At 43.7% G+C, this 22240-nt stretch overlaps 1 protein-coding gene and 1 pseudogene across 2 annotated transcripts in view; both read left to right on the plus strand.

Annotated features, from left to right (window-relative positions):
• The first annotated feature begins 4361 nt into the window (after positions 1 to 4361).
• Positions 4362 to 22240, plus strand: part of FAM120B (family with sequence similarity 120 member B) — a 248490-nt gene continuing 230611 nt past the window's right edge. Inside the window, exons 1-2 of one of the 2 annotated variants that reach the window (XM_073628010.1) lie at positions 4362 to 4461; positions 15024 to 16072. In XM_073628010.1, the coding sequence (XP_073484111.1) occupies positions 15056 to 16072 (1017 nt within the window). In that variant the 5' untranslated portion in view covers positions 4362 to 4461; positions 15024 to 15055. The other variant, XM_073628009.1, reaches the window with a different exon arrangement.
• On the plus strand, positions 6996 to 7209 carry LOC141142012 (U2 spliceosomal RNA; annotated as a pseudogene).

A 22240-nucleotide genomic window follows, 5' to 3' on the forward strand; every position in this document is an offset into this window, starting at 1 on the left:
GCTTTCACACTAGAGAGACAGCAGCGGCACTTTCGGGTCGGTTTGCAGGCGCTATTATTAGCGCAATAGCGCCCGCAAACCGCTCCAGTATGAAAGGGCCCTTAAGGACCGGAAGGATTTACCCCCTTAAGGACCAGGCCATTTTTTGCGATACGGCACTGCGTTGCTTTAACTGACAATTGTGCGGTTGTGCGACGTTGTACCCAAACAAAATTGATGTCCTTTTTTTTCCCACAAATTTTTAACTTTTTGCTATAATTTTCGAAAAAAAACAAACAAAAAATTTCTTCACATTTCTTCATCACTTTAGGCCAATATGTATAATTCTACCTTTTTTTTTTCTTTTTACCAAAAATATCATAATAAGCGTATATTGATTTGTTTGCGCAAAAGTTATAGCATATACAAAATGGCGGATAGATTTATGTCATTTTTATTATTATTTTTTTTTTTTACTAGCAATGGCGGTGATCAGCAATTTCTAGCGGGACTACGACATTGCGGCAGACAGATCGGACACTTTTTTGGGACCAGTGACATTATTAGTGATCAGAGCTAAAAATAGCCACTGATTACTGCATAAATGACACTGTGACACTGGCAGGGAAGGGGTTAAAGCTAGGTGGCAATCAAAGGGTTAAGTGTGTCCTAGGGAGGTGTTTCTAACTGTGGGGGGGAGTGGACTTACTAAGAGTACATAGAGATCACTGTTCCTAATCACTATGAACAGACGATCACACTGTACTCCCCTGACAGAACAGGGATCTGCTTTGTTTACATTGGCAGATCCCTGTTCTGCTTTTCTGAGGAGCGATTGCGGGTGGACACTGGACCTGCGCATCGGCTCCCCCACACGGGTCACATTGACTTACTCAAGGACGTACGAGTATGTCGTTTCGCGCAATAGGGCCCCAGTATATATGCGGTGGGCGGTCCTTAAGTGGTTAAAGAGACCCTGTCACCAGACTATTAATTTCAATCAAAACCTTTTCAAGATTATATGCGCATTTCACATTTTATGTAAGTTTATGTATATTATTTACTTGAAAAAGTCTTACTTGTGTAGATATCTGAAATCCCAGAGACTACTGCTGGATGCCGCCATCTTCGAAGTGATGCTAGCAGCTCCAAAGGACTCAGAGCTGTCATTTAAGTGAAAGGCTATAGTATTCCTCTTCGCTCCTCCTGGCAGCTACATAAAGGTTATTTAGGGAGGTAAAGGAAGGGGCAAAGGAGCTGGGTTAGCACAGACAGTAATTAGACACTCCCAGAACAGGAAAGGGCTATGACATGGAAAGAGGGAGGGGGCTGTGTTATGAAATGTACTTTCCTGGAGTAGTCACATTTTCTAGCACGTTTGAAGACACAGGACAAGTGAATAAAAAGTCATTTATGTAAAGATAAAACCTTGCAAGTAAGCATTTGAAATGTTTTTTTTCTTTTTTGGCCTTTTGAACACTGCTGCCTTAAAATGCTCAGTTTTGAGGAAAACAGCTATATTTTTTTACTGAATGCAGCCCATTGTTTTGTATTTTGATCAGTAAAAAAAAAAATTTTAAAAAATCTGCGTTGCCGGTTAGCATTTTGGTGTGAATATCCATGCTCAAATATGCCCAACAGAAATGCCTGAAATTTAATCCAGAAATACTGACGTTCAAGCATTAGTACCGAGTGCAAGAGTCCTTTCTGTGCTTTTACCTGCAATTTTTTTTCTTTAGCTGGTACAAGGGTCTCTTTAGTACATTATAATGTTGTGTGCTAACCAGTCCATATACAGCCAAAACACAGACATGGTGCTGCTTATTTAGTAAATCTAACATTTCACCAACATTTTCTGATGTGTGGAGTACAGCATTTCAAATATGTTAAAATAACTAAAATAACTATAACAAATAATATACAGTAAATAAATTGGAAAAAAAAACAAACTTTTCTTTTTTATTATTTCAAGTTATATTATGGAAGATCTGTGGTTGTGTTAGACATGAGTTACAATTAGAAAGGTTAAAGGGGACCTTTACCATACCTACGTAGAACTTTACCATCCCCGGACCCTCGACCTAAAGCCTACAATACAGCCAGATGGGGCTGTTCGCATGCCGCAGCAAATTTAATTCAGCATGTTAAGTTGACAGCTGACACCGCCTGTCAAACTTGCCTGTCCAAATCAATGGTGCCCCAGTGACGATGTCCTATTGGAGGAAACGCGACAGGCGCAGTTCAAGCAGTAACTTCATCATGCCTGCTGAGGCGCAGACCGGGAATACTTGTTTTTTATGTGCTTTTTCTGCTTATGTCATTGGCTCCCGCTGCTGTCAATCACAGCCATTGAGCCAATCAGAAGACAGAGGCAGCAGGGCCGAGCTACGGCTCCGTGAATGAATGGACACCAAGAGCAGTGGCTTGGGAGGGTGCCTGCTTGAGTGCCCCCACAGCAAGCTGCTTGCTGTGGGGGCACCTGGCAGGAGGGAGGAGCCACGAGCGCCAATGTAGGACTCAGGAGAAGGATCTAGGCTGCTATGTACAAAACCACTGCACAGAGCAGGTAGGCATAACATGTTTTTTATTAAAGAAAAAAAAACAAGACTTTAAACCCTTGGAGCTGGCCTCTTAAGGGGTTTTACATGCCAGGAAATACGGCTTAAGGTCATGTGGCTTCCGTAATTGGCTGCTACATGATCGGACATAATTGCTGCTTGCAATCGGGAGTTTTCCTTTAGCCGCAGGTAAATGTGCTGAGAGCGCTGTTTGTACTAATGCACGCAAATATGTGGCCGCCCGGTACCAAGGCCTGGCCGCATATTTGCATGCGGTTGGCGTCAAGTATCTGTGATTGTGTGAGGAAGCTCATTTAGGACTCATCAACATAGCTGTTCATGGCTGTATACCATCCAGATCAGCCTGTGACCCCAAGAGAAAAGAGAGCGACGCTCCAAGCGCTAACACAAAGCTACCCAGTGACTACAATGCTGTCAGGTACTGACTTGCCTAGCCCACTGAAGCAAACTGACGGGAGAACTTGAATGGTCACAGTACAAAAGAAGACAGATTCAGCTTGTCTCCTCCAGAAGCCACTGGTCACTGATGCATTTCACCTTCCCATGGGCTTCGTCATACAGCAGCCCAGACCAGCCTATTTTTGTACTGAGTATGAGACAGGAAGCCTGTACAAATCAATGACAGACTGACACTGTCTACATGTATCTGGGGATGGTAGGGTTGCCACCTCATCCCTTTAAACCCGAACACATATAAATTACACAGGATCTGAGACTAATTGAACGCAGATAAGACCCCAAGTGAGTTTAATTACCGCCTTAAAGTGGTTGTAAACCTAGTTACACCACATGTACCTACAGGCAAGCCTATAATAAGGCTTACCTATAGGTAGTGTATATATCTCCTAAACCTACACGGTTTAGGAGATATTTACTATATACGCTCGCGCTGTCATCTGTGCATACGCTGTGAAGGAACGGCCCTCCGTGCTATTTCTTCACCAGCAAGTGCCGTGACTGATGGCATGTGCGGGAGTGACATCACGCGACTCCAGCCAGTCACAGAGATGGACTCCGCAGCCCAGGAAAGGAAGAGGGGTGAAGATGGATGCGGCCACCAGCAGGGACAACGCAGGCTTCGTTTGCAGGTAAGTAGCACATAATGCGATGCATACTAGCCCATTATGCTTTAACTTTGCAGGGGGAAAAAGAGGAAGTAAAATCCATCAGGGTTTACTTCCTCTTTAATCAGCCACAGAACCTGTGTAATTAATATGTGTTCGATTTTAAAGGGATGAGATGGCAACCCTAGCGGCTAGGGACTAAGGATGAGCTCCGGTGTGTTCGCACTGCCCACGTGCAGAGCCCGCCAGGAAGTCGGCGCTGCGCTAATCACAGGCAGTGAGACATTGTCCTGATGTGCGGCTGCAGAGATCGGGAAATGTCTCACTGTCTGTGATTAGCGCAGCACTGACTTCCTGGCGGGCTCTGCACGTGGGCTGTGTGAACACGCCGGAGCTCATACTTACTAGGGACCGATGATCACCCCTGTATGCAGTCTATGTCTGTGGGCAAACAGCCATCCCCAACCACAGGTAATCCCTCCATGTGTGACTACACATGGCCAGTTTCAGCCTGGTAATGATTTGTACAGCCTTCCTGTCTGTGGCTGTTCGGCATCCACTGACCTGGGCGCAGTGTGCAGCCACAAACGACTGTTTACACAAACCCTAAATGGGTGAAGGCTCCCTCAAGCACATTTTAATGGAAGCCACCATTCCTGCCCCATACACGTCACTGATAATTATGGCACACCTCATGGCTGTAGCACACAACACAGACTCCATCCCTCCTCAACAGAACATGAGCTCCACTTCACAAAGCACGTGATCAGGTAAGCCGGAAGCGGAAGTGCGACGCTCTGCGTGTGAAAAGTCGGCGGGGATCAGGTAGACATACACAGGTACAAGTTTACTTCATTCATACCTGCAGCCAGCAGCGCTGCGAGTGCGCATGCGCAGTAAGAGCAACGTGGAGCCGCGGTAGTGCTGGGACCGTCCGCCGCCCGGTGCATTCTGGGAGTTGTAGTCTTCGGCAGTGCAGGCGGTGAGGAGATTTCCTTCCTAACTATAGAGGGTTGTGTGTCTGTCTGCAGTAGGGATTGTAGGACGTAGCAGTGTGGTGTAGACGGGTTATTATTATTACTGCTGTACCAAGGAAGGTAGTGTTGTTTATGAATATGTCATTAGTGGAAGTCCCTTGTATCAGCCTCTGTACAGCAGTATATAACGCCAGCCATACACGTATGGCCTCGTTCACACGGACATGTGTGTTATATGCAGCAAGCAAAACGCATCCGTTTAGACACGTTGATATCCGCTGTGTTTAGACGCGTTTATGTCCGTCATGTTTAGATGCGTTTACACACACACTTAGGTGGATTTGCATGCATACATGCAGTAAAATGGCACAATCTGCGCGGTCACGGGTGCATCTCTGCTTTGAATGGCCCGATTCATTTTAGAGATCCCTCCGGAACTAGACCCCATACGCAGAGTGTTTTACATACTGTGTAAACGAGGCCTAGAAATGGCGGTGGGCTTTAACATGGAGCGGCCACATATGTGCATTAAGGATGAGCTCCGGCATGTTCGCACAGCCCACGTGCAGAGCCCGCCAGGAGGTGGGCACTGCGCTAATCACAGGCAGTGAGACATTTCCGTACATAGGGGCAATGTCTCACTGCCTGTGATTAGCGCAGTGCCGACTTCCTGGCGGGCTCGGCACGTGGGCTGTGCGAACACGCCGGAGCTCATCCTTAATGTGCAAACAGCCATCGTCCTTTGTTTGTCGAGAGCATGCTCAATCAGCACCCCCAGCACAGTGATTACACTGCTACCCAGTACTGCACTGTTTACAGTCAGGAGGCAGTGTGGCAGACTCTCCACCACACGATCATTGGAACAGCCAATCACAGTGATCACATGACTGGGAAGCCCACCATTACTACTTATAAAGAGCCTGCTGGCTGGAAAGAGTTAAAGTGTCACTAAACCCCCAACAGTAAAATCATTCTATATATGCAGTAAAGAATGCTTGTTTTACTCACTGTGTAATTTAAGGGCTTAGATCTCCACATTGTGTAAAAAGGGTGTTCGATCCTGTCTTCTCTGATCCCACCCTTCTTCTACAGTCCCCAATCCATCTCCTGAGCCTTTGGGGCACTCTGCACATGCTCAGTTTGGTGTGTATTGCTTGAGAATTTATATATATATATATATATATATATATATATATATATATTTTTTTTTTTTTTTTGGGAGAGTCATGTGATCGGCACAGGAATGATCAGCACTGTCCAGACAGAGGGTCAGGGGTCCTGCAGCCTCATAGGACAGTCAGAGGAGAATGGAAAGTCCCCCTACAAGCTTTAACCAAATATTGATATTAGTCACAAGACTGCTGTAGCTGCTGATGAGAAAAGGTATTTAGCAGTTTATATTTACTAAAATAATTGCAATTCCATGTTCTGTGTACTGTGGGAGACCAGATATAGTGAATGCAGGGTCACTTTAAACTGGGAGCAAATCAGTTTCCATTGCATGTAAATGTACTGGAAAGGAGCAAGCTGAGAGGTGAAGAGAGCGATGTGACTAGAGGGATGACTGCATCAGTCTCCTGCTGCTCCTTTACTGTACAATCAACAGGCTGGGGTTGAAGAGAGGAAACCACCCAATCCCTATCATAGTCTATAACTGGGAGTGTCATCGGCAAAACACTGCTGTGTAAATCTCAGGACAGGAATGGCAGCGGTACCGCTCCTTTGAAAATAAAACAGCTGAAACAGGGCCTGTATTGGTGGACATTTGTCCACTTTAATGAAGCTTATGGGAATGCAGATTTGGCATGAAGCAGATTAGACGGAGGGATCGCAGGTCAATTAATTCTGAATGATCTCAGACTGATATGATCGACAGGATCCCAAGCTCATCAACACAGGATCTAACTTGTATTTTATCTGTCTATGTAGATGTTTGACTGGAGTTCACCCTTAGGCTCGGTTCACACATGGGCGGCACGACTTGCAGGTCGCCTCAGCGAGGCGACCTGCAAACGACTGCCGGGGCGACTTGCGAGACGACTTCTGCATAGAAGTCTATGCAAGTCGCCCCAAGTCGCCCCCAAAGTAATACAGGAACCTTTTTCTAAGTCGGAGCGACTTGCGTCGCTCCAATTAGAACGGTTCCATAGCACAGAACGGGAGGCGACTTGTCAGGCGACTAGGTCGCCTGACAAGTCGCCCCAGTGTGAACCGAGCCTTAACATTCTGATAACTGCAGTTTGTTCTTCTGTCTGGGAATTAAAGGAAACCGGTGCCCTCATCTCCACTCCAACAGCAATGTGGTGTCCAGGAGTTTCCCCACCGGTCGCAGACATCCTTAGCTGGACTCCTTCCAGGTTCCAGTCTTTGACCGTTCTGATTTGCTCTACTTACTCATTGCTTCTCAGCATTTTGGCAAAGATCAAGTGTGGTATCTGTTCTTATCGGTTTTTGGGAGGAAGAAAGCTGGTGATGTTAGCTAAGTGGGGCCACCAGCTAGTATTTTCCCAATGTAATAAGGTGGGCACAGTGGGGGGGGGGGATCCTTTTCCCCCCTGTTTGAATCTGGCCTGGTACACCAGACTTATCCCAGGTTGAAGGCAGGACTTTCCCTAGGTGCTAATGTCTTTCTGGTAGGAATGGGCTGTGTATGTCTGGCCAAGGGCTGGGAGGCGCAAGGGGCTTCCAGCGATGTGCTCCCTGGGGCTGGAAAAAAAAGACACATTGGAAGTGGTACACCTTTGTGTTTCTTTCACTAGCACCAGAACATGTCACTAATTGCTTTTCTTGCACACGCTTCATGGGCAGGCCTTTTGACTAGTCCAGGGGAAAGTTTTAGGAAGGCCTGCCTTGTCATTGTACTTGACACTTTTTTATTTTTCACTATTTATTCGTGGGCACTTGCACTGCATGTGTTTTTTTTTTTATTATTATTATTTATGCACAGAGACCAACGGTGCAGATTTTCCAGCGGGCCCTGGTGTTGTATGGAGGTTCTGTGGCATTCAAGTGTTTTACATCTCCTCACCCAGAGGGGTCTCTCTTTGGGTACTTGGCATCTCACCAAGTACTTGGTGGACCAGCATCGGCTGGTCCCTAAGGAGCGGGGTCCACCTGGCTTCGGCCTGGATAAACCATAGAGTACCTTGTCCCTGTCAGAAACCTTGCACCATGGGGGGTTCAGGGTTAGAGGCCCTTCCTCTTCGGAGGTTTAGCCACTTCTGTACCCTTTGTGCACGTTTTTTTTTTTTTTTGCGTGCTGTGATTTCAGAGTTCACTTTTTTTTGTTTAAAGGGGATTCAACAAGCGCCACACCATGAAGCTCCGAGATTTCTCCTGGATTTGAAGGGTGTAGGCTCTTGGGCTTGCCCTGAAAGTCTTGCAGTGGAGGGAATGTCAGGTTCTCCACCTTCCATGGGGTCTTCCTTCGGGAGAGCCCCACCTAGTACTTGAGAGAACCTTGCTTCAACAGGTCCTCCGAAGAATGGGGCATGCTGGGTTTTGGCCTGGTGGATCATGAGTACATCAGGAGTCTTGAACTCAGGGAGATCAGGGTCCCTTCTCTTCGAAGGAGGACTATGTGTATACCCTGTGCACTTTTTTATTTTGCATGCTTCACGTTTTGTGTGCTCGCTTTTTTAATGTGTCTGGTGTTAGTTTTGTGCACTTCACAATGGAGCTTAAAAAAAAAAAACAAAGGCGAGAGGCTTTGGGGTCAGTGGGGAGTTTTTGCCGCAGCTAATCAGCCAGTTTGTATACACAGAGTGTTGGTGCTCCCAGAGGTGTTGTATAACTGCCTCTGAACACAGCAAACTATCCGAAACCCTGCAGCCGTGTAATTTATCCATAGTGGACAGGTGTTTAAGGGTGGGTTGGGATATCATCAAGGTTGGAAAAGTTGATCTCTTGTCTTCTGCTGACACAGTAGTTCACTGGGGAGTAACATAAAGTTTTACTCCAACATGTGTTGAACAGCATGCCAGGTTAAGACCTCTTTCACATGGAGCAGACCATGTCAATCAGATCTGTCTGCTTAGGGGGGGATCTGTCTGCTGATCCCCTCTGAGGAGGCGGATGAGAGGTCCCTGTCCGCTTCACTTAAAGTGGACCCAGACAGAGCCCGATGTTCTCTATGGGGCGATCAGATGGAAACGAACAGTCTGTCCATTTCCATCCGACTGTCATCTGATCCAGTCCTCTAGACGGATGGGGAACAGATCCCCATCCCTCTGTTCTTGGCAGCTCAAATCAGATGCAGGTGTGCAATGGGTGGTCCGATCGGGTCCGCCTAAAAAACGGACAGCCAGATCCGATCGGTCTGCCTGTGTAAAAAGGGACCTAAAAAGGGATATCCTGGGATGCCGATCATTAAAAAAATAATCCGAAACTGTTAGTGTGTACTCTACTTTAGCCTTAAAATGGATATCTTAATGGACATGCAGCCTTTATTAATGCATTAATATTCTTTTAATCAGCCAAATTATTTTGATAAAAACAACGTAACAGCACTTTTTTTCTTGGTCCATTCCACAGGGATGGGGGTAGGTTTTGCTAGGAACAGATATCTGCTTCCATTCAGATTGCGCATTTGGTATAGTATGACCCCTATTGGGATCAGATCCTCAACATACAAGTTGTTTATGAGGGGAGAAATGGGCCCACTTTTGCAATGTCCCCCTAAATGATATTTACATGCACTTACATATGCAGATCCCCCACCAAGCATCAATAATATACCCCATGCACAGTATTGATCTTTTGATTGGGTCTGGTTTGCTGAGGTGTGGTGTCCTCTCTTTGTTGTATCCCCTGCAGTCCCCAGTAGGATCTATGTTGTTGTTGTATGTATCATTTTAAAATACAGATAATTTTGTCCCATACTGTCTGAAGAAGCAGATGGGTGTCTGAGAAACTTGTAACATATTGCTGCTCTCACTATCAACTATTAGTGCATTGTGTAAGAACACGTGTTCACTCATGTAATGAGCTTATACTGTATATACAGATATATATCAGTTAGTGCATGGTAACGGGCATATATTACTGTTGGTACTACTCCAGTAAAGTATGAAGTCCCTCTTACTTTTACAGTTGTGTTCAAAAGTTTTCATACCCTTGGAGAAATATACAGTATGCACCATTTTTTAAAGAAAACGTAAGTGAGCAGGCAAAACCCATTTCTTTTACTTCTTATGGGATTCATATTCAACTGTCGGTCATAACAGCATAGAGCAACCATAAAACAAAACATGACAACAAGTAAACAAATGTTCAAAAGTCTGCATTCCCTTAGTGCTTAATACTGTGTATTGCACCCTTTAGCATCAGTGGCAGCGTGCAGTCTTTTATAATAGTTGTCTATGATGTCCCAAATTTTTGTAGGTGGTATAGCTGTCCATTGGTCTTGGCAGAATGCCTCCAGGTCATGCAAAGTCTTTGGTTGTCTTGCATGAACCGAACGTTTGAGATCTCCTCAGAGTGGCTCGATGATATTATGGTCAGGAGACTGTGATGGTCACTCCAGAACCTTCACCCTTTTCTGTTGTAACCACTGGAGGGTCAACTTGGCTTTGTGCTTAGGGTCATTGTCATGCTGGAAGGTCCAACAGTGTCCCATGCACAGCTTTTGTGCAGAAGAATGCAAATTGTCTTCCAGTATTTTCTGATATCATAGCTGCATTCATCTTGCCATCAATTTTCACAGGAATTCTCGTGCCTTTAGAGCTTGCACCCCCCAAACATCAGTAACCACCATGCTTCACAGTGGGGATGGTATTGTCCCTGTAGGCCTTGTCGACTCCTCTCCCAACATGGTTGTGCCCTTAAAGCCCTATTTTGGTCTCATTGCTCCAGATTACAGAGTGCCAGAACCTGTGAGGCGTGTCAAGGTGTTTTCATGCATATTGTAACCGGGCTTTTTTTGTGGTATTAGCACAGTAAATTCTTCTTTCTGGCAACTCGACCATGCAGCTCATTTCTGCTAAAGTATCTTTATATTGTGCTTTTTGAAACAACTACTTTTTCCAAAACAGCCTGGATTTTCTTTGTATCCCAAACAATTCTACCGGTAGTTGGGGCTGCAATCTTTCTTGGTCTACCTGACCTTGGCTTGGTATCAAGAGATCCCCGAATTTTTCACTTCCTATTAAGTGATTGAACAGTAATGACTGGCTTTGGATATCTTTTTATATCCTATTCCATTTTTATAGTTCCATTATCTTGTTACGCAGGTATTTTGACAGTTCTTTTCTGCTCGCCATGGCTCAGTATCTAGCCTGCTCAGTGCATCCACGTGAGAACTAACAAACTCATTGACTATTTATAAACAGACACTAATTGCAATTTAAAAAGCCACAGATGTGGGAAATTCACTGCCATTTTAACCGGTGTGTGTCACTTTGTGTATCTGTACCAAGCCCAAATATTCCAGGGTATGGAAACTTTCAATCAGGGTCGTTTGGATGATTTCTGTTATCATTATGTTTTAAAAAGGAGCCAAACAACTATGTGATAATCCATCCATGGACGTTAACACCTCGTCAGGAGTGTCTTCTGATGAGAAGGGTTGAAGAAAATCACCATGCAAGTTCACTGCAGTTAGCTAAGGAAGTAGAAAGCCAAACTGGGGTGATTGTTTCCTGTGACACAATACGGCGTGCACTGCAGAGGAATGGCATGTATGGATGTCGTCCACGAAGGAAGCCTCTCCTAAAGCCTATGCACAATAAAGTCTGCCTAGAATTTGCCAGGGCACATGCTGAAAAAGAAGAAGACTACTGGGACTCTGTACTTTGGAGTGATGAGACCAAGATAAATGTTTTTGGAACTGATGGCTTCAAAACTGTATGGCATCGCAAAGGTGAGGAGTACAAACAAAAATGCATGGTGCCTACAGTGAAACATGGTGATGGAATGTCCTCCTGTGGGGCTGTATGAGTGCTGCTGGTGTCGGGGAACTGCATTTCATTGCTGGTATCATGAATTCACAGATGTACTGCTCTATATTGAAAGAGAAGATGCTACCATCAGTCCGTGCCCTTGGTCGTCGTACACTTTTTCAACATGACAAAGTTCCAAAACACACATCTAGGACCACTGTTGTATTTCTGAAGAAGGACAGGGTGAAAGTGATTTAGTGGCCATGTATGTCTCCTGATCTGAACCAAATCGAACACCTATGGGGAGTTCTGAATAGACAAGTGGAGCATCACTCTCCATCCAGCATCCAGGCTCTAAAAGGGGTCGTTCTTGAAGAATGGACAAGGTTATCTGTTGCAGTATGTCACCAACTTGTTCATTCCATGTTTAGAAGAGTTGCTGTCCTTACAAATCATGGAGGTCATTTTTGCATCAACTAATTTGAGTAAAACTGAAGATTTTATTATTTAATAAGTTATATTATTAAAGCGGAGTTCCACCCAAAAATGGAACTTCCGCTTTAAGTGAAGGTGACCCCCTGACATGCCATATTTGGCATGACTTTTTTTTGGGGGGATACCCTCTTTTTAGGGGCATCCAGCTCCCACTTCCCCCTGGGGCTCAGTGGAGCCGGAAGGAAGTTCACCTCTCCACCCTCCCTCCGTGCAATCTTCTGGGACACGTCACAGGTCCCAGAAGATTGCCCGGCCAATCACAGCATGGCTGGCACATGCACAGTGCGTGCCCGGTTGTGAAGCCACAGCCGGGTGCCCACAGTCACAATGCTGGCATGGGGGAGAGGAGTGGGGCTTCGTTCGCCCGCATCGCTGGACCGTGGGACAGGTGAGTGTCCGATTATTAAAAGTCAGCAGCTACACTTTTTGTAGCTGCTGACTTTTATATGGGTGGAACTCCACTTTAGCCTTACTTTCATGTAATGAGCTTAACAAATTTTCTATGAAACTCAGTTTTGTCAACATTTTGGAAATTGTTCTTGTGTTCATTGAGATATTGATTAATATCTTACTTTTCAAAAGGGGTGTACTCATTTATGCTGAGCACTGTATTTTCTTAATTTACGCTTTTAGATGTAGATCTGTTGACCCCTTGGAAATACCTTGTCGAATTGTCTAACGATGTAACTGGAATGTGGTGTCATGAGCTGTTTGATTAAAGGATACGTTTTTGCATTAGTCCAGCATTGATAAACAAATATTTTTCCTGTATGTCACAATGAGTAGTTTTCTAAAAATTTGCCATAAAAATAATTTTAGCTACAGTATATATCGTGCGTTTAAAAAAGTGGAAGCTGCATGTAATATGTGCAGAAAATTGTCCTTCGTTCTCCTCTAGAAAAAAAAAAAAAAAGGTTAGATTCCCTTCTTCACAGTTCTGATTTGTAGGGAAGTTGCATAATGACATTCATTTTTTCATATTTATGTGCTATTACTATAATTGCCCATTCACCAACCTTCTATTATATAAATGTACTAACCTTGAAATCTCAGGGTTTTATGACAATTACAAGAGCTTGGCAATATGCCTCACACTGCTTTTTTAACAAGCCATTTAATTTATGCATATACTCATTAACAAACAAGTCACGTAGTTGTGCAATAAGACCTTTAAAAATTCAAACCTAATCCACCAGAACATAAATAGATTATTTCCAGGATTTGCCTGTATTCTGTATACTTTTTGTGAAAACAAAAAAAATAATAATGTTTACTCAAAGTGTCCAATTATTTGAATTCTAAATATAAAATATAAGAGCATGTTACTGTGCCTCTTGTGTAAGAATTAACTTAATGGATGGTGCCTATTGGCAACAGTAATCAATCAGCTGATATTTTTCTAACGCAGGTAAGAAAATAAATGAAAGAGGCAGACTGGATGTTGTGGCTTAAATAGATGGTTTTAATACATGAACTACGTAGGTAGGAAATGTTATTAAGGGGGGCTAAAGTCTTGTTGATATTGAGGCAGTCATTGGGTGCTGGATAGGCTGTTCCAAACCCCGCTAAGCACCTCACAAGCTACGGGTGGGAATTAGTAAACTGAGTTTAAAAGGGTCCATTCACACATGAGTGACAACCAGGCAAGGTGGTGCAGTGTGGGGGACGTACTGTAAGTTTATGTGACATTTGGACTGTAGCTGCCTATAGATTGTAATGCTTGAGCGTTTTAATCTAGGGCCCCACACTCCCCAATAAAACAATGGCAATGCAGCTTCAATAAAGCCTAATGCCTAGTACACAGGATCAGAAAATCGGACGAAAGCAATTTCGAAGCAATCGTACGATAATCTGATCATTAGTACACAGCTTTCGAGAGGCGATCACGACAGTTTATCTGACATTATCAGAAGGGACAAAAACAAAAATGTTTCTAATGCGAAAGCAGAACGCACTGTTTTAGTTTAATCAGTACAGTATTCATCTGAAAAAAATCGGAAGAGCAAGACCACGCATGCTCGGAAAAGAAAGAATACATTACATCACCTCTGAAGTTGTATTCTGTCGTATGAGAATTTTGAACATTCATCCGATATTCTCATTGTGTGTACGAGGCTTAAAGGCGTTGTAAAGGCAGATAAAAAGCCTTCTGTGAGTAGCAGCCGCCCCAGCACCCCCTAATACTTACCTGAGCCCCATCTCTGTCCAGCGATGTCCATGAATCCCTCGGCTGTCTAGGATTCTCCCTCCTGATTGGCTCATACACAGCAGCATCACCATTGGCTCCCCGTGACTGTCAATCAAAGTTAGTGAGCCAATCAGGGGAGAGAGGGGGCGGGGCAAAATGGCAGCTCCGTGTCTGAATGGACACACGGAGCTGCAGCTCAGCTCGGGTGCCCCATAGCAAGCTGCTTGCTGTGGGGGCACTCCACAGGAGGGAGGGGCCAGGAGCAGCAAAGAGGCATGGGGAAGAGGAGGATCGAGGCTGCTCTGTGCAAAACCACTGCACAGAGCAGGTAAGTATAACATGTTTGTAAACTCTCGTTTTAAAAAAAACAATCACTTTAAGGCCTTTTTTTTGGCCAAAGCCCCTGAACTCAACTCAATAAAAGCCTATGTGTCCATGCACTCATAGAGTAGGCGTTTACCAGAGTTTAGCAGCAGTTAAACGTCTCTCTCCTGAACACAGTAGAATCATGTTCAGGAGAGGAATGTTTTTCGCAAGAAAACGCCAAATGCGGCAAATACACATGTAAATGCACCTAAGCGCTAGCTGCGTTTAGCACTTGGGTGTTTATTCATTTCAATGGCAAGTATTCTGGTCAATTAACCGAATAAGCATTCATGTGCTAAACGCGGTACCATGTTTACACACGTTTTTGCCGTGCTTAGTGTTTTTCAGCTGCCACGTCTAGGGGAGTTCCAGTGTACATGTAGCCTTAGAAGTAAGATTGTAGTTGACTGTTTGAACAATGTTTTTGGTTATGATAACATTTTAACATTAAAAGTTAAACTTTTTAAAGTGTGTCTTTTTTGTTTCCTTTGCTACAGGCCGCGTCTTGTTTCAGTGTTCAGTAGCAACAATGGGCATCAAAGGGCTTCAGAGTTTTGTGCAGAATTCCTGTCCCGGAGCCTGCAGTATGGTCAACTTAAAGTCAATGGCTAACAGGCACAAATCTGCTCATCCAGAATCAACTCCTACCATTGTTGTGGATGCGATGGGCTGCTTGCGCACGTGGTACACACCAAATGATTGGATACATGGGGGCCAGTGGAAGGAATATCTCTCCAGCTTAGAATGCTTTATTGCAACCTTTGTAAAGGCTGGTATTAAGCTTGTATTTTTCTTTGATGGTGTCATAGAGCAAAAGAAGAGGGCAGAATGGACTAAGCGACGGCTGCGCGACAACACTGAAATCGAGAAAATCTTCAGTTTTTTAAAAGCTAACAGGCAGCAGCCTGGCAGAAATAAGTTTTTTATTCCTTCAGGAATAGCTACTTTTACGCGATTTGCTTTGAAGGCGCTAAACCAGCAAATCATCTGCACACAAGTTGAAGGTGACTATGAAGCAGCTGCGTATGCTTTGCAACACAACTGTCTTGGAATTTTAGGGGAGGATAGTGACTATATAATCTTTAACACTGCCCCATATTTTTCCATCAACAAACTTCGCTTAGACAGTCTTGTCACATTAATGTATTCAAGGGAACATGTATGTGAGGAGCTTAGAATCCGTATTTCAGATCTACCTCTTCTGGCATGTCTGCTTGGCAATGACGTAGTTCCAGAGAACTCTGTGGATGGTTTGCAGAAAAAATGCGCAGCCTCTTATCACTCTCAGACTAAGGAAGGTAATAGGAGGGCTTTTGTTATTAGGGCTGTTGCTTCTTTTATTTCAAGTATACAGCACAAACCACATGGCCTTGAAGAGGTACGGAAAATGTTACCACCGGGATTTGATATGGAATTGCTGCAGAAAGGAATAGAATCTTATATTCTGCCAGAGCAAATGTCCCCTTGGGTTATCCAGGAGTCTTACCTTTGTGACAATGCATACAAGAAAGAAACAACTGTGTGCCAGGATTGGGAAATTGTTCAGGTAATTCGTTATAATATATACATTATATTTAAACTCAACATTAATCTAATATATGGCAGCTTACCAGTTCTTAGATGTGCTGGCTGCATTTGTTTTCTTTTTCCAGGTTTTTCTTTTGATTATCAACTGATGATCTTGTTAGTAACATGTTTCCTGTTCTAGGATGACAACAATCACTCACTGTAGAAGCAGCCTTGTCACCCTAGGAAAGACTACTAAAACTTGCGCTTCCCATTTTCTCCATGACATAAAGTGTGTTTAGGGGCACCTAGTACAAGCTTCCTTTTCCTTGTAATACATTTATTCTTTAGGAACAACACATACAGTCCATGTGTTTCAGGGGAAAGGACTCCCCCTTCTTCAGGGCTATTGAGGCTAGTGTGTTTTAGCAGCATGTATGCATCCATCCGGCTTTATACATGCTTTTAGAACATGCTAGCCCCAATCCACGCTCAGTTCTGGCTTGTCATTTAATCCAAATTGCATTAAAAATTGTTACTTTTGCCCTGAAGAACCTAACATATGCTGAGAACGTACATGTAATGTGTTTGTAACCCTAAAAAACTAAGATGCTGTTCCTTTAAGGCATGAATAACAGCACACTGCTTGTGCTGTCTAATTCTTCTCTTTCTAACTGGTAATAAACCTGGTGGATCCTGGCAGTTCCTTAGTCCCCCCCCCCCCACCTTTGCTGACCACGATAATCATGGCTGCTGAGCCTTGATTACCGTGGTCAGTTTATGTGCCTCCGTCATCTGCAGCTCTCATCTCTCCTCTAACATTCTCCCCCCCCCTCCCTGTCAGCATGAGAGTGCTTTCCTCCCTGCCCCTCCCGCCTCTATTCATAATGCAACACATATCAATGTATGTATGTATCAGGATATGCTGCCGTTAACAAAAGTGTAAGAGTTTGTTTAAAATGAAAAGGCGAAATGCAGAGATTCCCCTGTGACGTCAACCAGCCAGCAGAGGGGAATCTTGGCACCTCCCACTTCTCTCCATAGATCGGGGCCGGCCAGCACAGGGGGATCACATGACCGCACGGCTGCATTGTCAGAAAAGGTATTTATCCTTTTAATTTCTAACAAACACTTACACTTTTGTTAATGACAGGATACCTGCATGGAATACATGTAAAGTCACTACATTTGCCTTTCGGGCACTGAGCCCTTGGAGGAGAAGCTGTGCGCTTTCTTTTAGGTGTACATTTGTGTCCCTTGTACTGTGGTCTGTCAGGACTGGAGGAGTCACTTTCTGCCCTGAAAAATTCCTGACGATCCGGAGGGTTTCTGGACCTCCTAAAGAGGGAGTGTGAGCGGCCGGGGCTGAAACAGACAAAAAGGCACACTTGTCAGGGTATAACGCACTCTTTTCTCCCGCATCTTCCTACTTACCCAGAGTTGGCCCTTATCAGTGCGGTGGTCTTGGTTGTGTGGCGGTAGGCTCATACTGGCGGAAGTACTGAAAGGTGCAAAGGGGACTGCATGGCAACAGAGAAGGAAAATAAGAAGAGAGAAAGAGAGGGAAACACACATACACATATATACATACATACATATACGCACATAAACCCATATCCTTTTTTTTTTTTTTTTTTGAAAAAAACAATTTTTAGCCAAAAAACAATCTGGACAGAGAGCCTTCCATCCCCTACGATATAGCCTTTCATCCCCCACCATATAGCCATCCTGCTATCCCTATCCCTGGATACTCCTCTGCAGAAATACAGTTTGTCTTGCTGCCAGAAATCATAAGCCATCCATTTTTGTATCTCTGCCCTTTAAATAGGGCGCCTTAAAAGTAGCTCCGCCCCCCTGCCTTCATCCTCCTATTCAGGAGGTCTGCACCATCCGAGGGAAGCCTTTTCCCTCTTCCAAGATGACCGCCGCGGCTTCATGGCCCATCGCGCATCCAGAATCCGGACGCCACAGCAGGCCTGCCACAAGAAGGATAATGTCTCTGATTAGAGAACACCTCGGCCCCAAAACCACTCACCACCTTGTTGTTGCGTTTAGCAGCCTAAGATGTGGGACCGTGCTTGGGAGAGGCTGAACCCAAACGGACTCCAACATAGTCAGCAGGTAAGAGCTTATCCTGATTGTAACGGTCTGTAGGTGTTTATCTTTGAGGACAAAAAGGAGAATGGGTGAGGTAGCTCTCAGTCAGACTTTTATTGAGCTAAACAGGTCCTGTGGGTGGATATAGGGGCGGAGCTATAATCATAGGTATGCTGCCATGTTGGCATCAGGAAAGCATGCTTGTTGTACTCACTGTGGAACCCAAGTGGCTAATCCTACGCATTGTGTAAAAAGGCTGTTTGATTCTGCCTTCTCTGATTCTCCCCTTTATCCACAGTTCCCAAACCATCTACTCATAGAACAGAGTCTTGGGGCACTCTGCATATGCTCAGTTTGGTGTGTATTGCTAGAGAGTTTTTTTTTTTTTCTTGGAAAAGTGCATGTGATCAGCACAGGGCCAATCAGCACTGTCCAGACAGAGGATCAGGGGTACTGCAGCTTCATAGGACAATCATAGTTTCATAGTCGGTAAGGTTGAATAAATACACCAGTTCAATCTGTGTAGGTGTATGTGTGTCAATGTCGATAATCGTTTCCAATATCCCTGTATGTTGTTGGGAGAATGAAAACTCCTCCTACAGCCTTTTACCAGTGCTCTGCTGGATACTGATAGAAGTTACAAGACTGCTATATACTGCTCATGAGAAAAGGTATGTAGCAGTTTATATTTACTAAAACGATTGCATTTCCAAGTTATGTGTACTGTGGGAGATCAGATATAGTGAATGCAGGGTCCTGGGTTTAGTAACACTTTAAAAAATAGAGTTCAGTATTACTTTAAAGTACAGATACTCCTCATTTAATGACTTACCTGTTTAATGACCACTCGGACTTACGACCAGCTCTCCCAACCCGAATGACGCGGGTCGGGAGAGCATCATTGTACAGTGCAGAATTCTCATTTGTGTTCTGTACTTATGCAAATTAAAACAACGTTCTAGAGCTGAAGATTTGTGTTTAGACCTTTTTTTTTTTTTACAATACAGTACAGTATAGTAGTTAAGAATGCTTAAAATATTGATTACTTGTGACTCCTCCTTTAACAACCAATTTGTTTAATGACCTGGTTGTTGGAATGGAACCTGGTCATTAAGTGAGGTGTACCTGTATAACCAAAAATAAGAGAGTAAATGCATATTTCCCAACTTTTTGAGATGGGAATGAGGGACACCTACAGTGGGGACGGAAAGTATTTAGACCCCTTAAATTTTCACTCTTTGTTATATTGCAGGTATTTGCTAAAATCATTTAAGTTCATTTTTTTTCCTCATTAATGTACACACAGCCCCCAATATTGACAGAAAAACACAGAATTTTTGCAGATTTATTAAAAAAGAAAAACTGAAATATCACATGGTCCTAAGTATTCAGACCCTTTGCTCAGTATTTAGTAGAAGCACCCTTTTGATCTAATACAGCCATGACTCTTTTTGGGAAAGATGCGACAATTTTTTCACACCTGAATTTGGGGATCCTCTGCCATTCCTCCTTGCAGATCCTCTCCAGTTCTGTCAGGTTGGATGGTAAACGTTGGTGGACAGCCATTTTTAGGTCTCTCCAGAGATGCTTAATTGGGTTTAAGTCGGGGCTTTGGCTGGGCCATTCAAGAACAGTCACGGAGTTGTGAAGCCACTCCTTCGTTATTTTAGCTGTGTGCTTAGGGTCATTGTCTTGTTGGAAGGTAAACCTTCGGCCCAGTCTGAGGTCCTGAGCACTCTGGAGAAGAAGGTTTTCATCCATGATATACCTGTACTTGGCCGCATTCATCTTTCCCTCGTTTGCAACCAGTCGTCCTGTCCCTGCAGCTGAAAAACACCCCCACAGCATGATGCTGCCACCACCATGCTTCACTGTTGGGACTGTATTGGACAGGTGATGAGCAGTGCCTGGTTTTCTCCACACATACCGCTTAGAATTAAGGCCAAAATCTCATCAGACCAGAGAATCTTATTTCTCACCATCTTGGAATCCTTCAGGTGTTTCATGTGTCTTGCACTGAGGAGAGGCATCCGTCGGGCCACTCTGCCATAAAGCCCCAACTAGTGGAGGGCTGCAGTGATGGTTGACTTTCTACAACTTTCTCCCATCTCCAGACTGCATCTCTGGAGCTCAGCCACAGTGATCTTTGGGTTCTTCCTTACCTCTCTCACCAAGGCTCTTCTCCCCCCGATAGCTCCGTTTGGCCAGACGGCCAGCTCTAGGAAGGGTTCTGGTCGTCCCAAACGTCTTCCATTTAAGGATTATGGAGGCCAGTGTGCTCTTAGGAACCTTAAGTGCAGCAGAAATTTTTTTGTAACCTTGGCCAGATCTGTGCCTTGCCACAATTCTGTCTCTGAGCTCTTCAGGCAGTTCCTGTGACCTCATGATTCTCATTTGCTCTTACATGCACTGTGTAAGGTCTTATATAGACAGGTCTGTGGCTTTCCTAATCAAGTCCAATCAATATAATCAAACACAGCTGGACTCAAATGAAGGTGTAGAACCATCTCAAGGATGATCAGAAGAAATGGACAGCACCTGAGTTAAATATATGAGTGTCACAGCAAAGGGTCTGAATACTTAGGACCATGTGATATTTCAGTTTTTCTATTTTAATTAATCTGCAAAGATGTCAACAATTCTGTGTGTTTCTGTCAATATGGGGTGCTGTGTGTACATTAATGAGGAAAAAAATGATTTTAGCAAATGGCTGCAATATAACAAAGAGTGAAAAATTGAAGGGGGTCTGAATACTTTCCGTTCCCACTGTATTAGCAAAAGTATGCAGGCATAGGACACACCCCTTGCCACGCCCCACTTAAAGGAGAATTGTACAAAAAAACAAAATTGGTTAAACCCACAAGTCCTTTTTTTTTCACCACTACTATTCCTTTATATTGGCTTTTGGAATTTACAAATGCAGCAATTTAGAAATCAGATGAAAGGTTTAGCACTGGAATACACTTTTTGATAGATAAAAAGTGCATTTTATATACAACTATATAGATCAGACCAAAGTGAGGGACAAATGAGGAGGAATGAGGGAGAGAGAAACATTGCTCCAAATCAGGGACAGTCCCTCGTAATCAGGGACAGTTGGGAGCTATGGTAATTGTAATATATTTCAGCTTACAGCCTGCATTTGTTTCCTTTTTTTTTCAAGCTAAGAACATTTTCAGCAAATACAGAAAATATCTGGTGATTTTTCCAGAAATGCAGTGTCTTTGTCACTTCCTGTGAGCCAAAGAATATCTTTCTTTCCTGGTTGTATTCTGTAAACTATCAATTGCCCTACCCCTATGTAATGGAGATGAAGAGATATGGATATGTTTGTAGTCCATATCAGGAAAGCAGCCTAGGGTGACAATCATGGCTCCCTTCATAGATACAGTGGAGTAGTGACATAGCCACCCAGGGACAGAAATTGCGTTATTTTCAGGATTACCAGGTAAAATAAAGCAAAAGAAGCTGTAAAAAGAAAACAAATGGAACCACCACACCGAGTACTAGTAAGCTGCAACATATTCCTTTTTTAGTATTGGAAATTGTATGAGTGTTGCCTCACATAATAGGGAATTAACAGAAGTTAATGAAGTACCATCATCCAAATTAATATGGAAAAACAAAACAAGAAGGGTCTATCGGGACAATTGCTGTAGCTGACCATGGATATGTACCCATCGAGTAGATTTGTACTGGACTATCTCGTTACTGATACACAGACAATTTTTAATATAAAAATATAAGTTTTAATACATATAAACAAATATATACACAGAGCAGGAAATAAAATTCAACCACAGGCAACTAATAACGGGGTCACCTGAGAGACAAAGTTGATGTGGGATATAGACAGATTGATCCTCTACTAGTTTTGCGGATTGAAAACACTTCCTCAGGAGGAGCTGTCTATAAAACAGAAAATAATAAATAATAATACAATAAAATATACAGTAATAGCGTCATCAAAAACATAATATACAGCAAACATTACGGTAAAGAGAACTGCTCACCCAGAAAACATATTTTGATTGTATTTTCTGTTTTATAGACAGCTCCTCCCGAGGAAGCGGTTTCAATCCGCGAAACTAGTAGAGGATCAATCTGTCTA

The sequence above is a fragment of the Aquarana catesbeiana genome, linkage group LG04 (genome assembly GCF_042186555.1).
Source record: "Aquarana catesbeiana isolate 2022-GZ linkage group LG04, ASM4218655v1, whole genome shotgun sequence".
Lineage (NCBI taxonomy): Eukaryota > Metazoa > Chordata > Amphibia > Anura > Ranidae > Aquarana > Aquarana catesbeiana.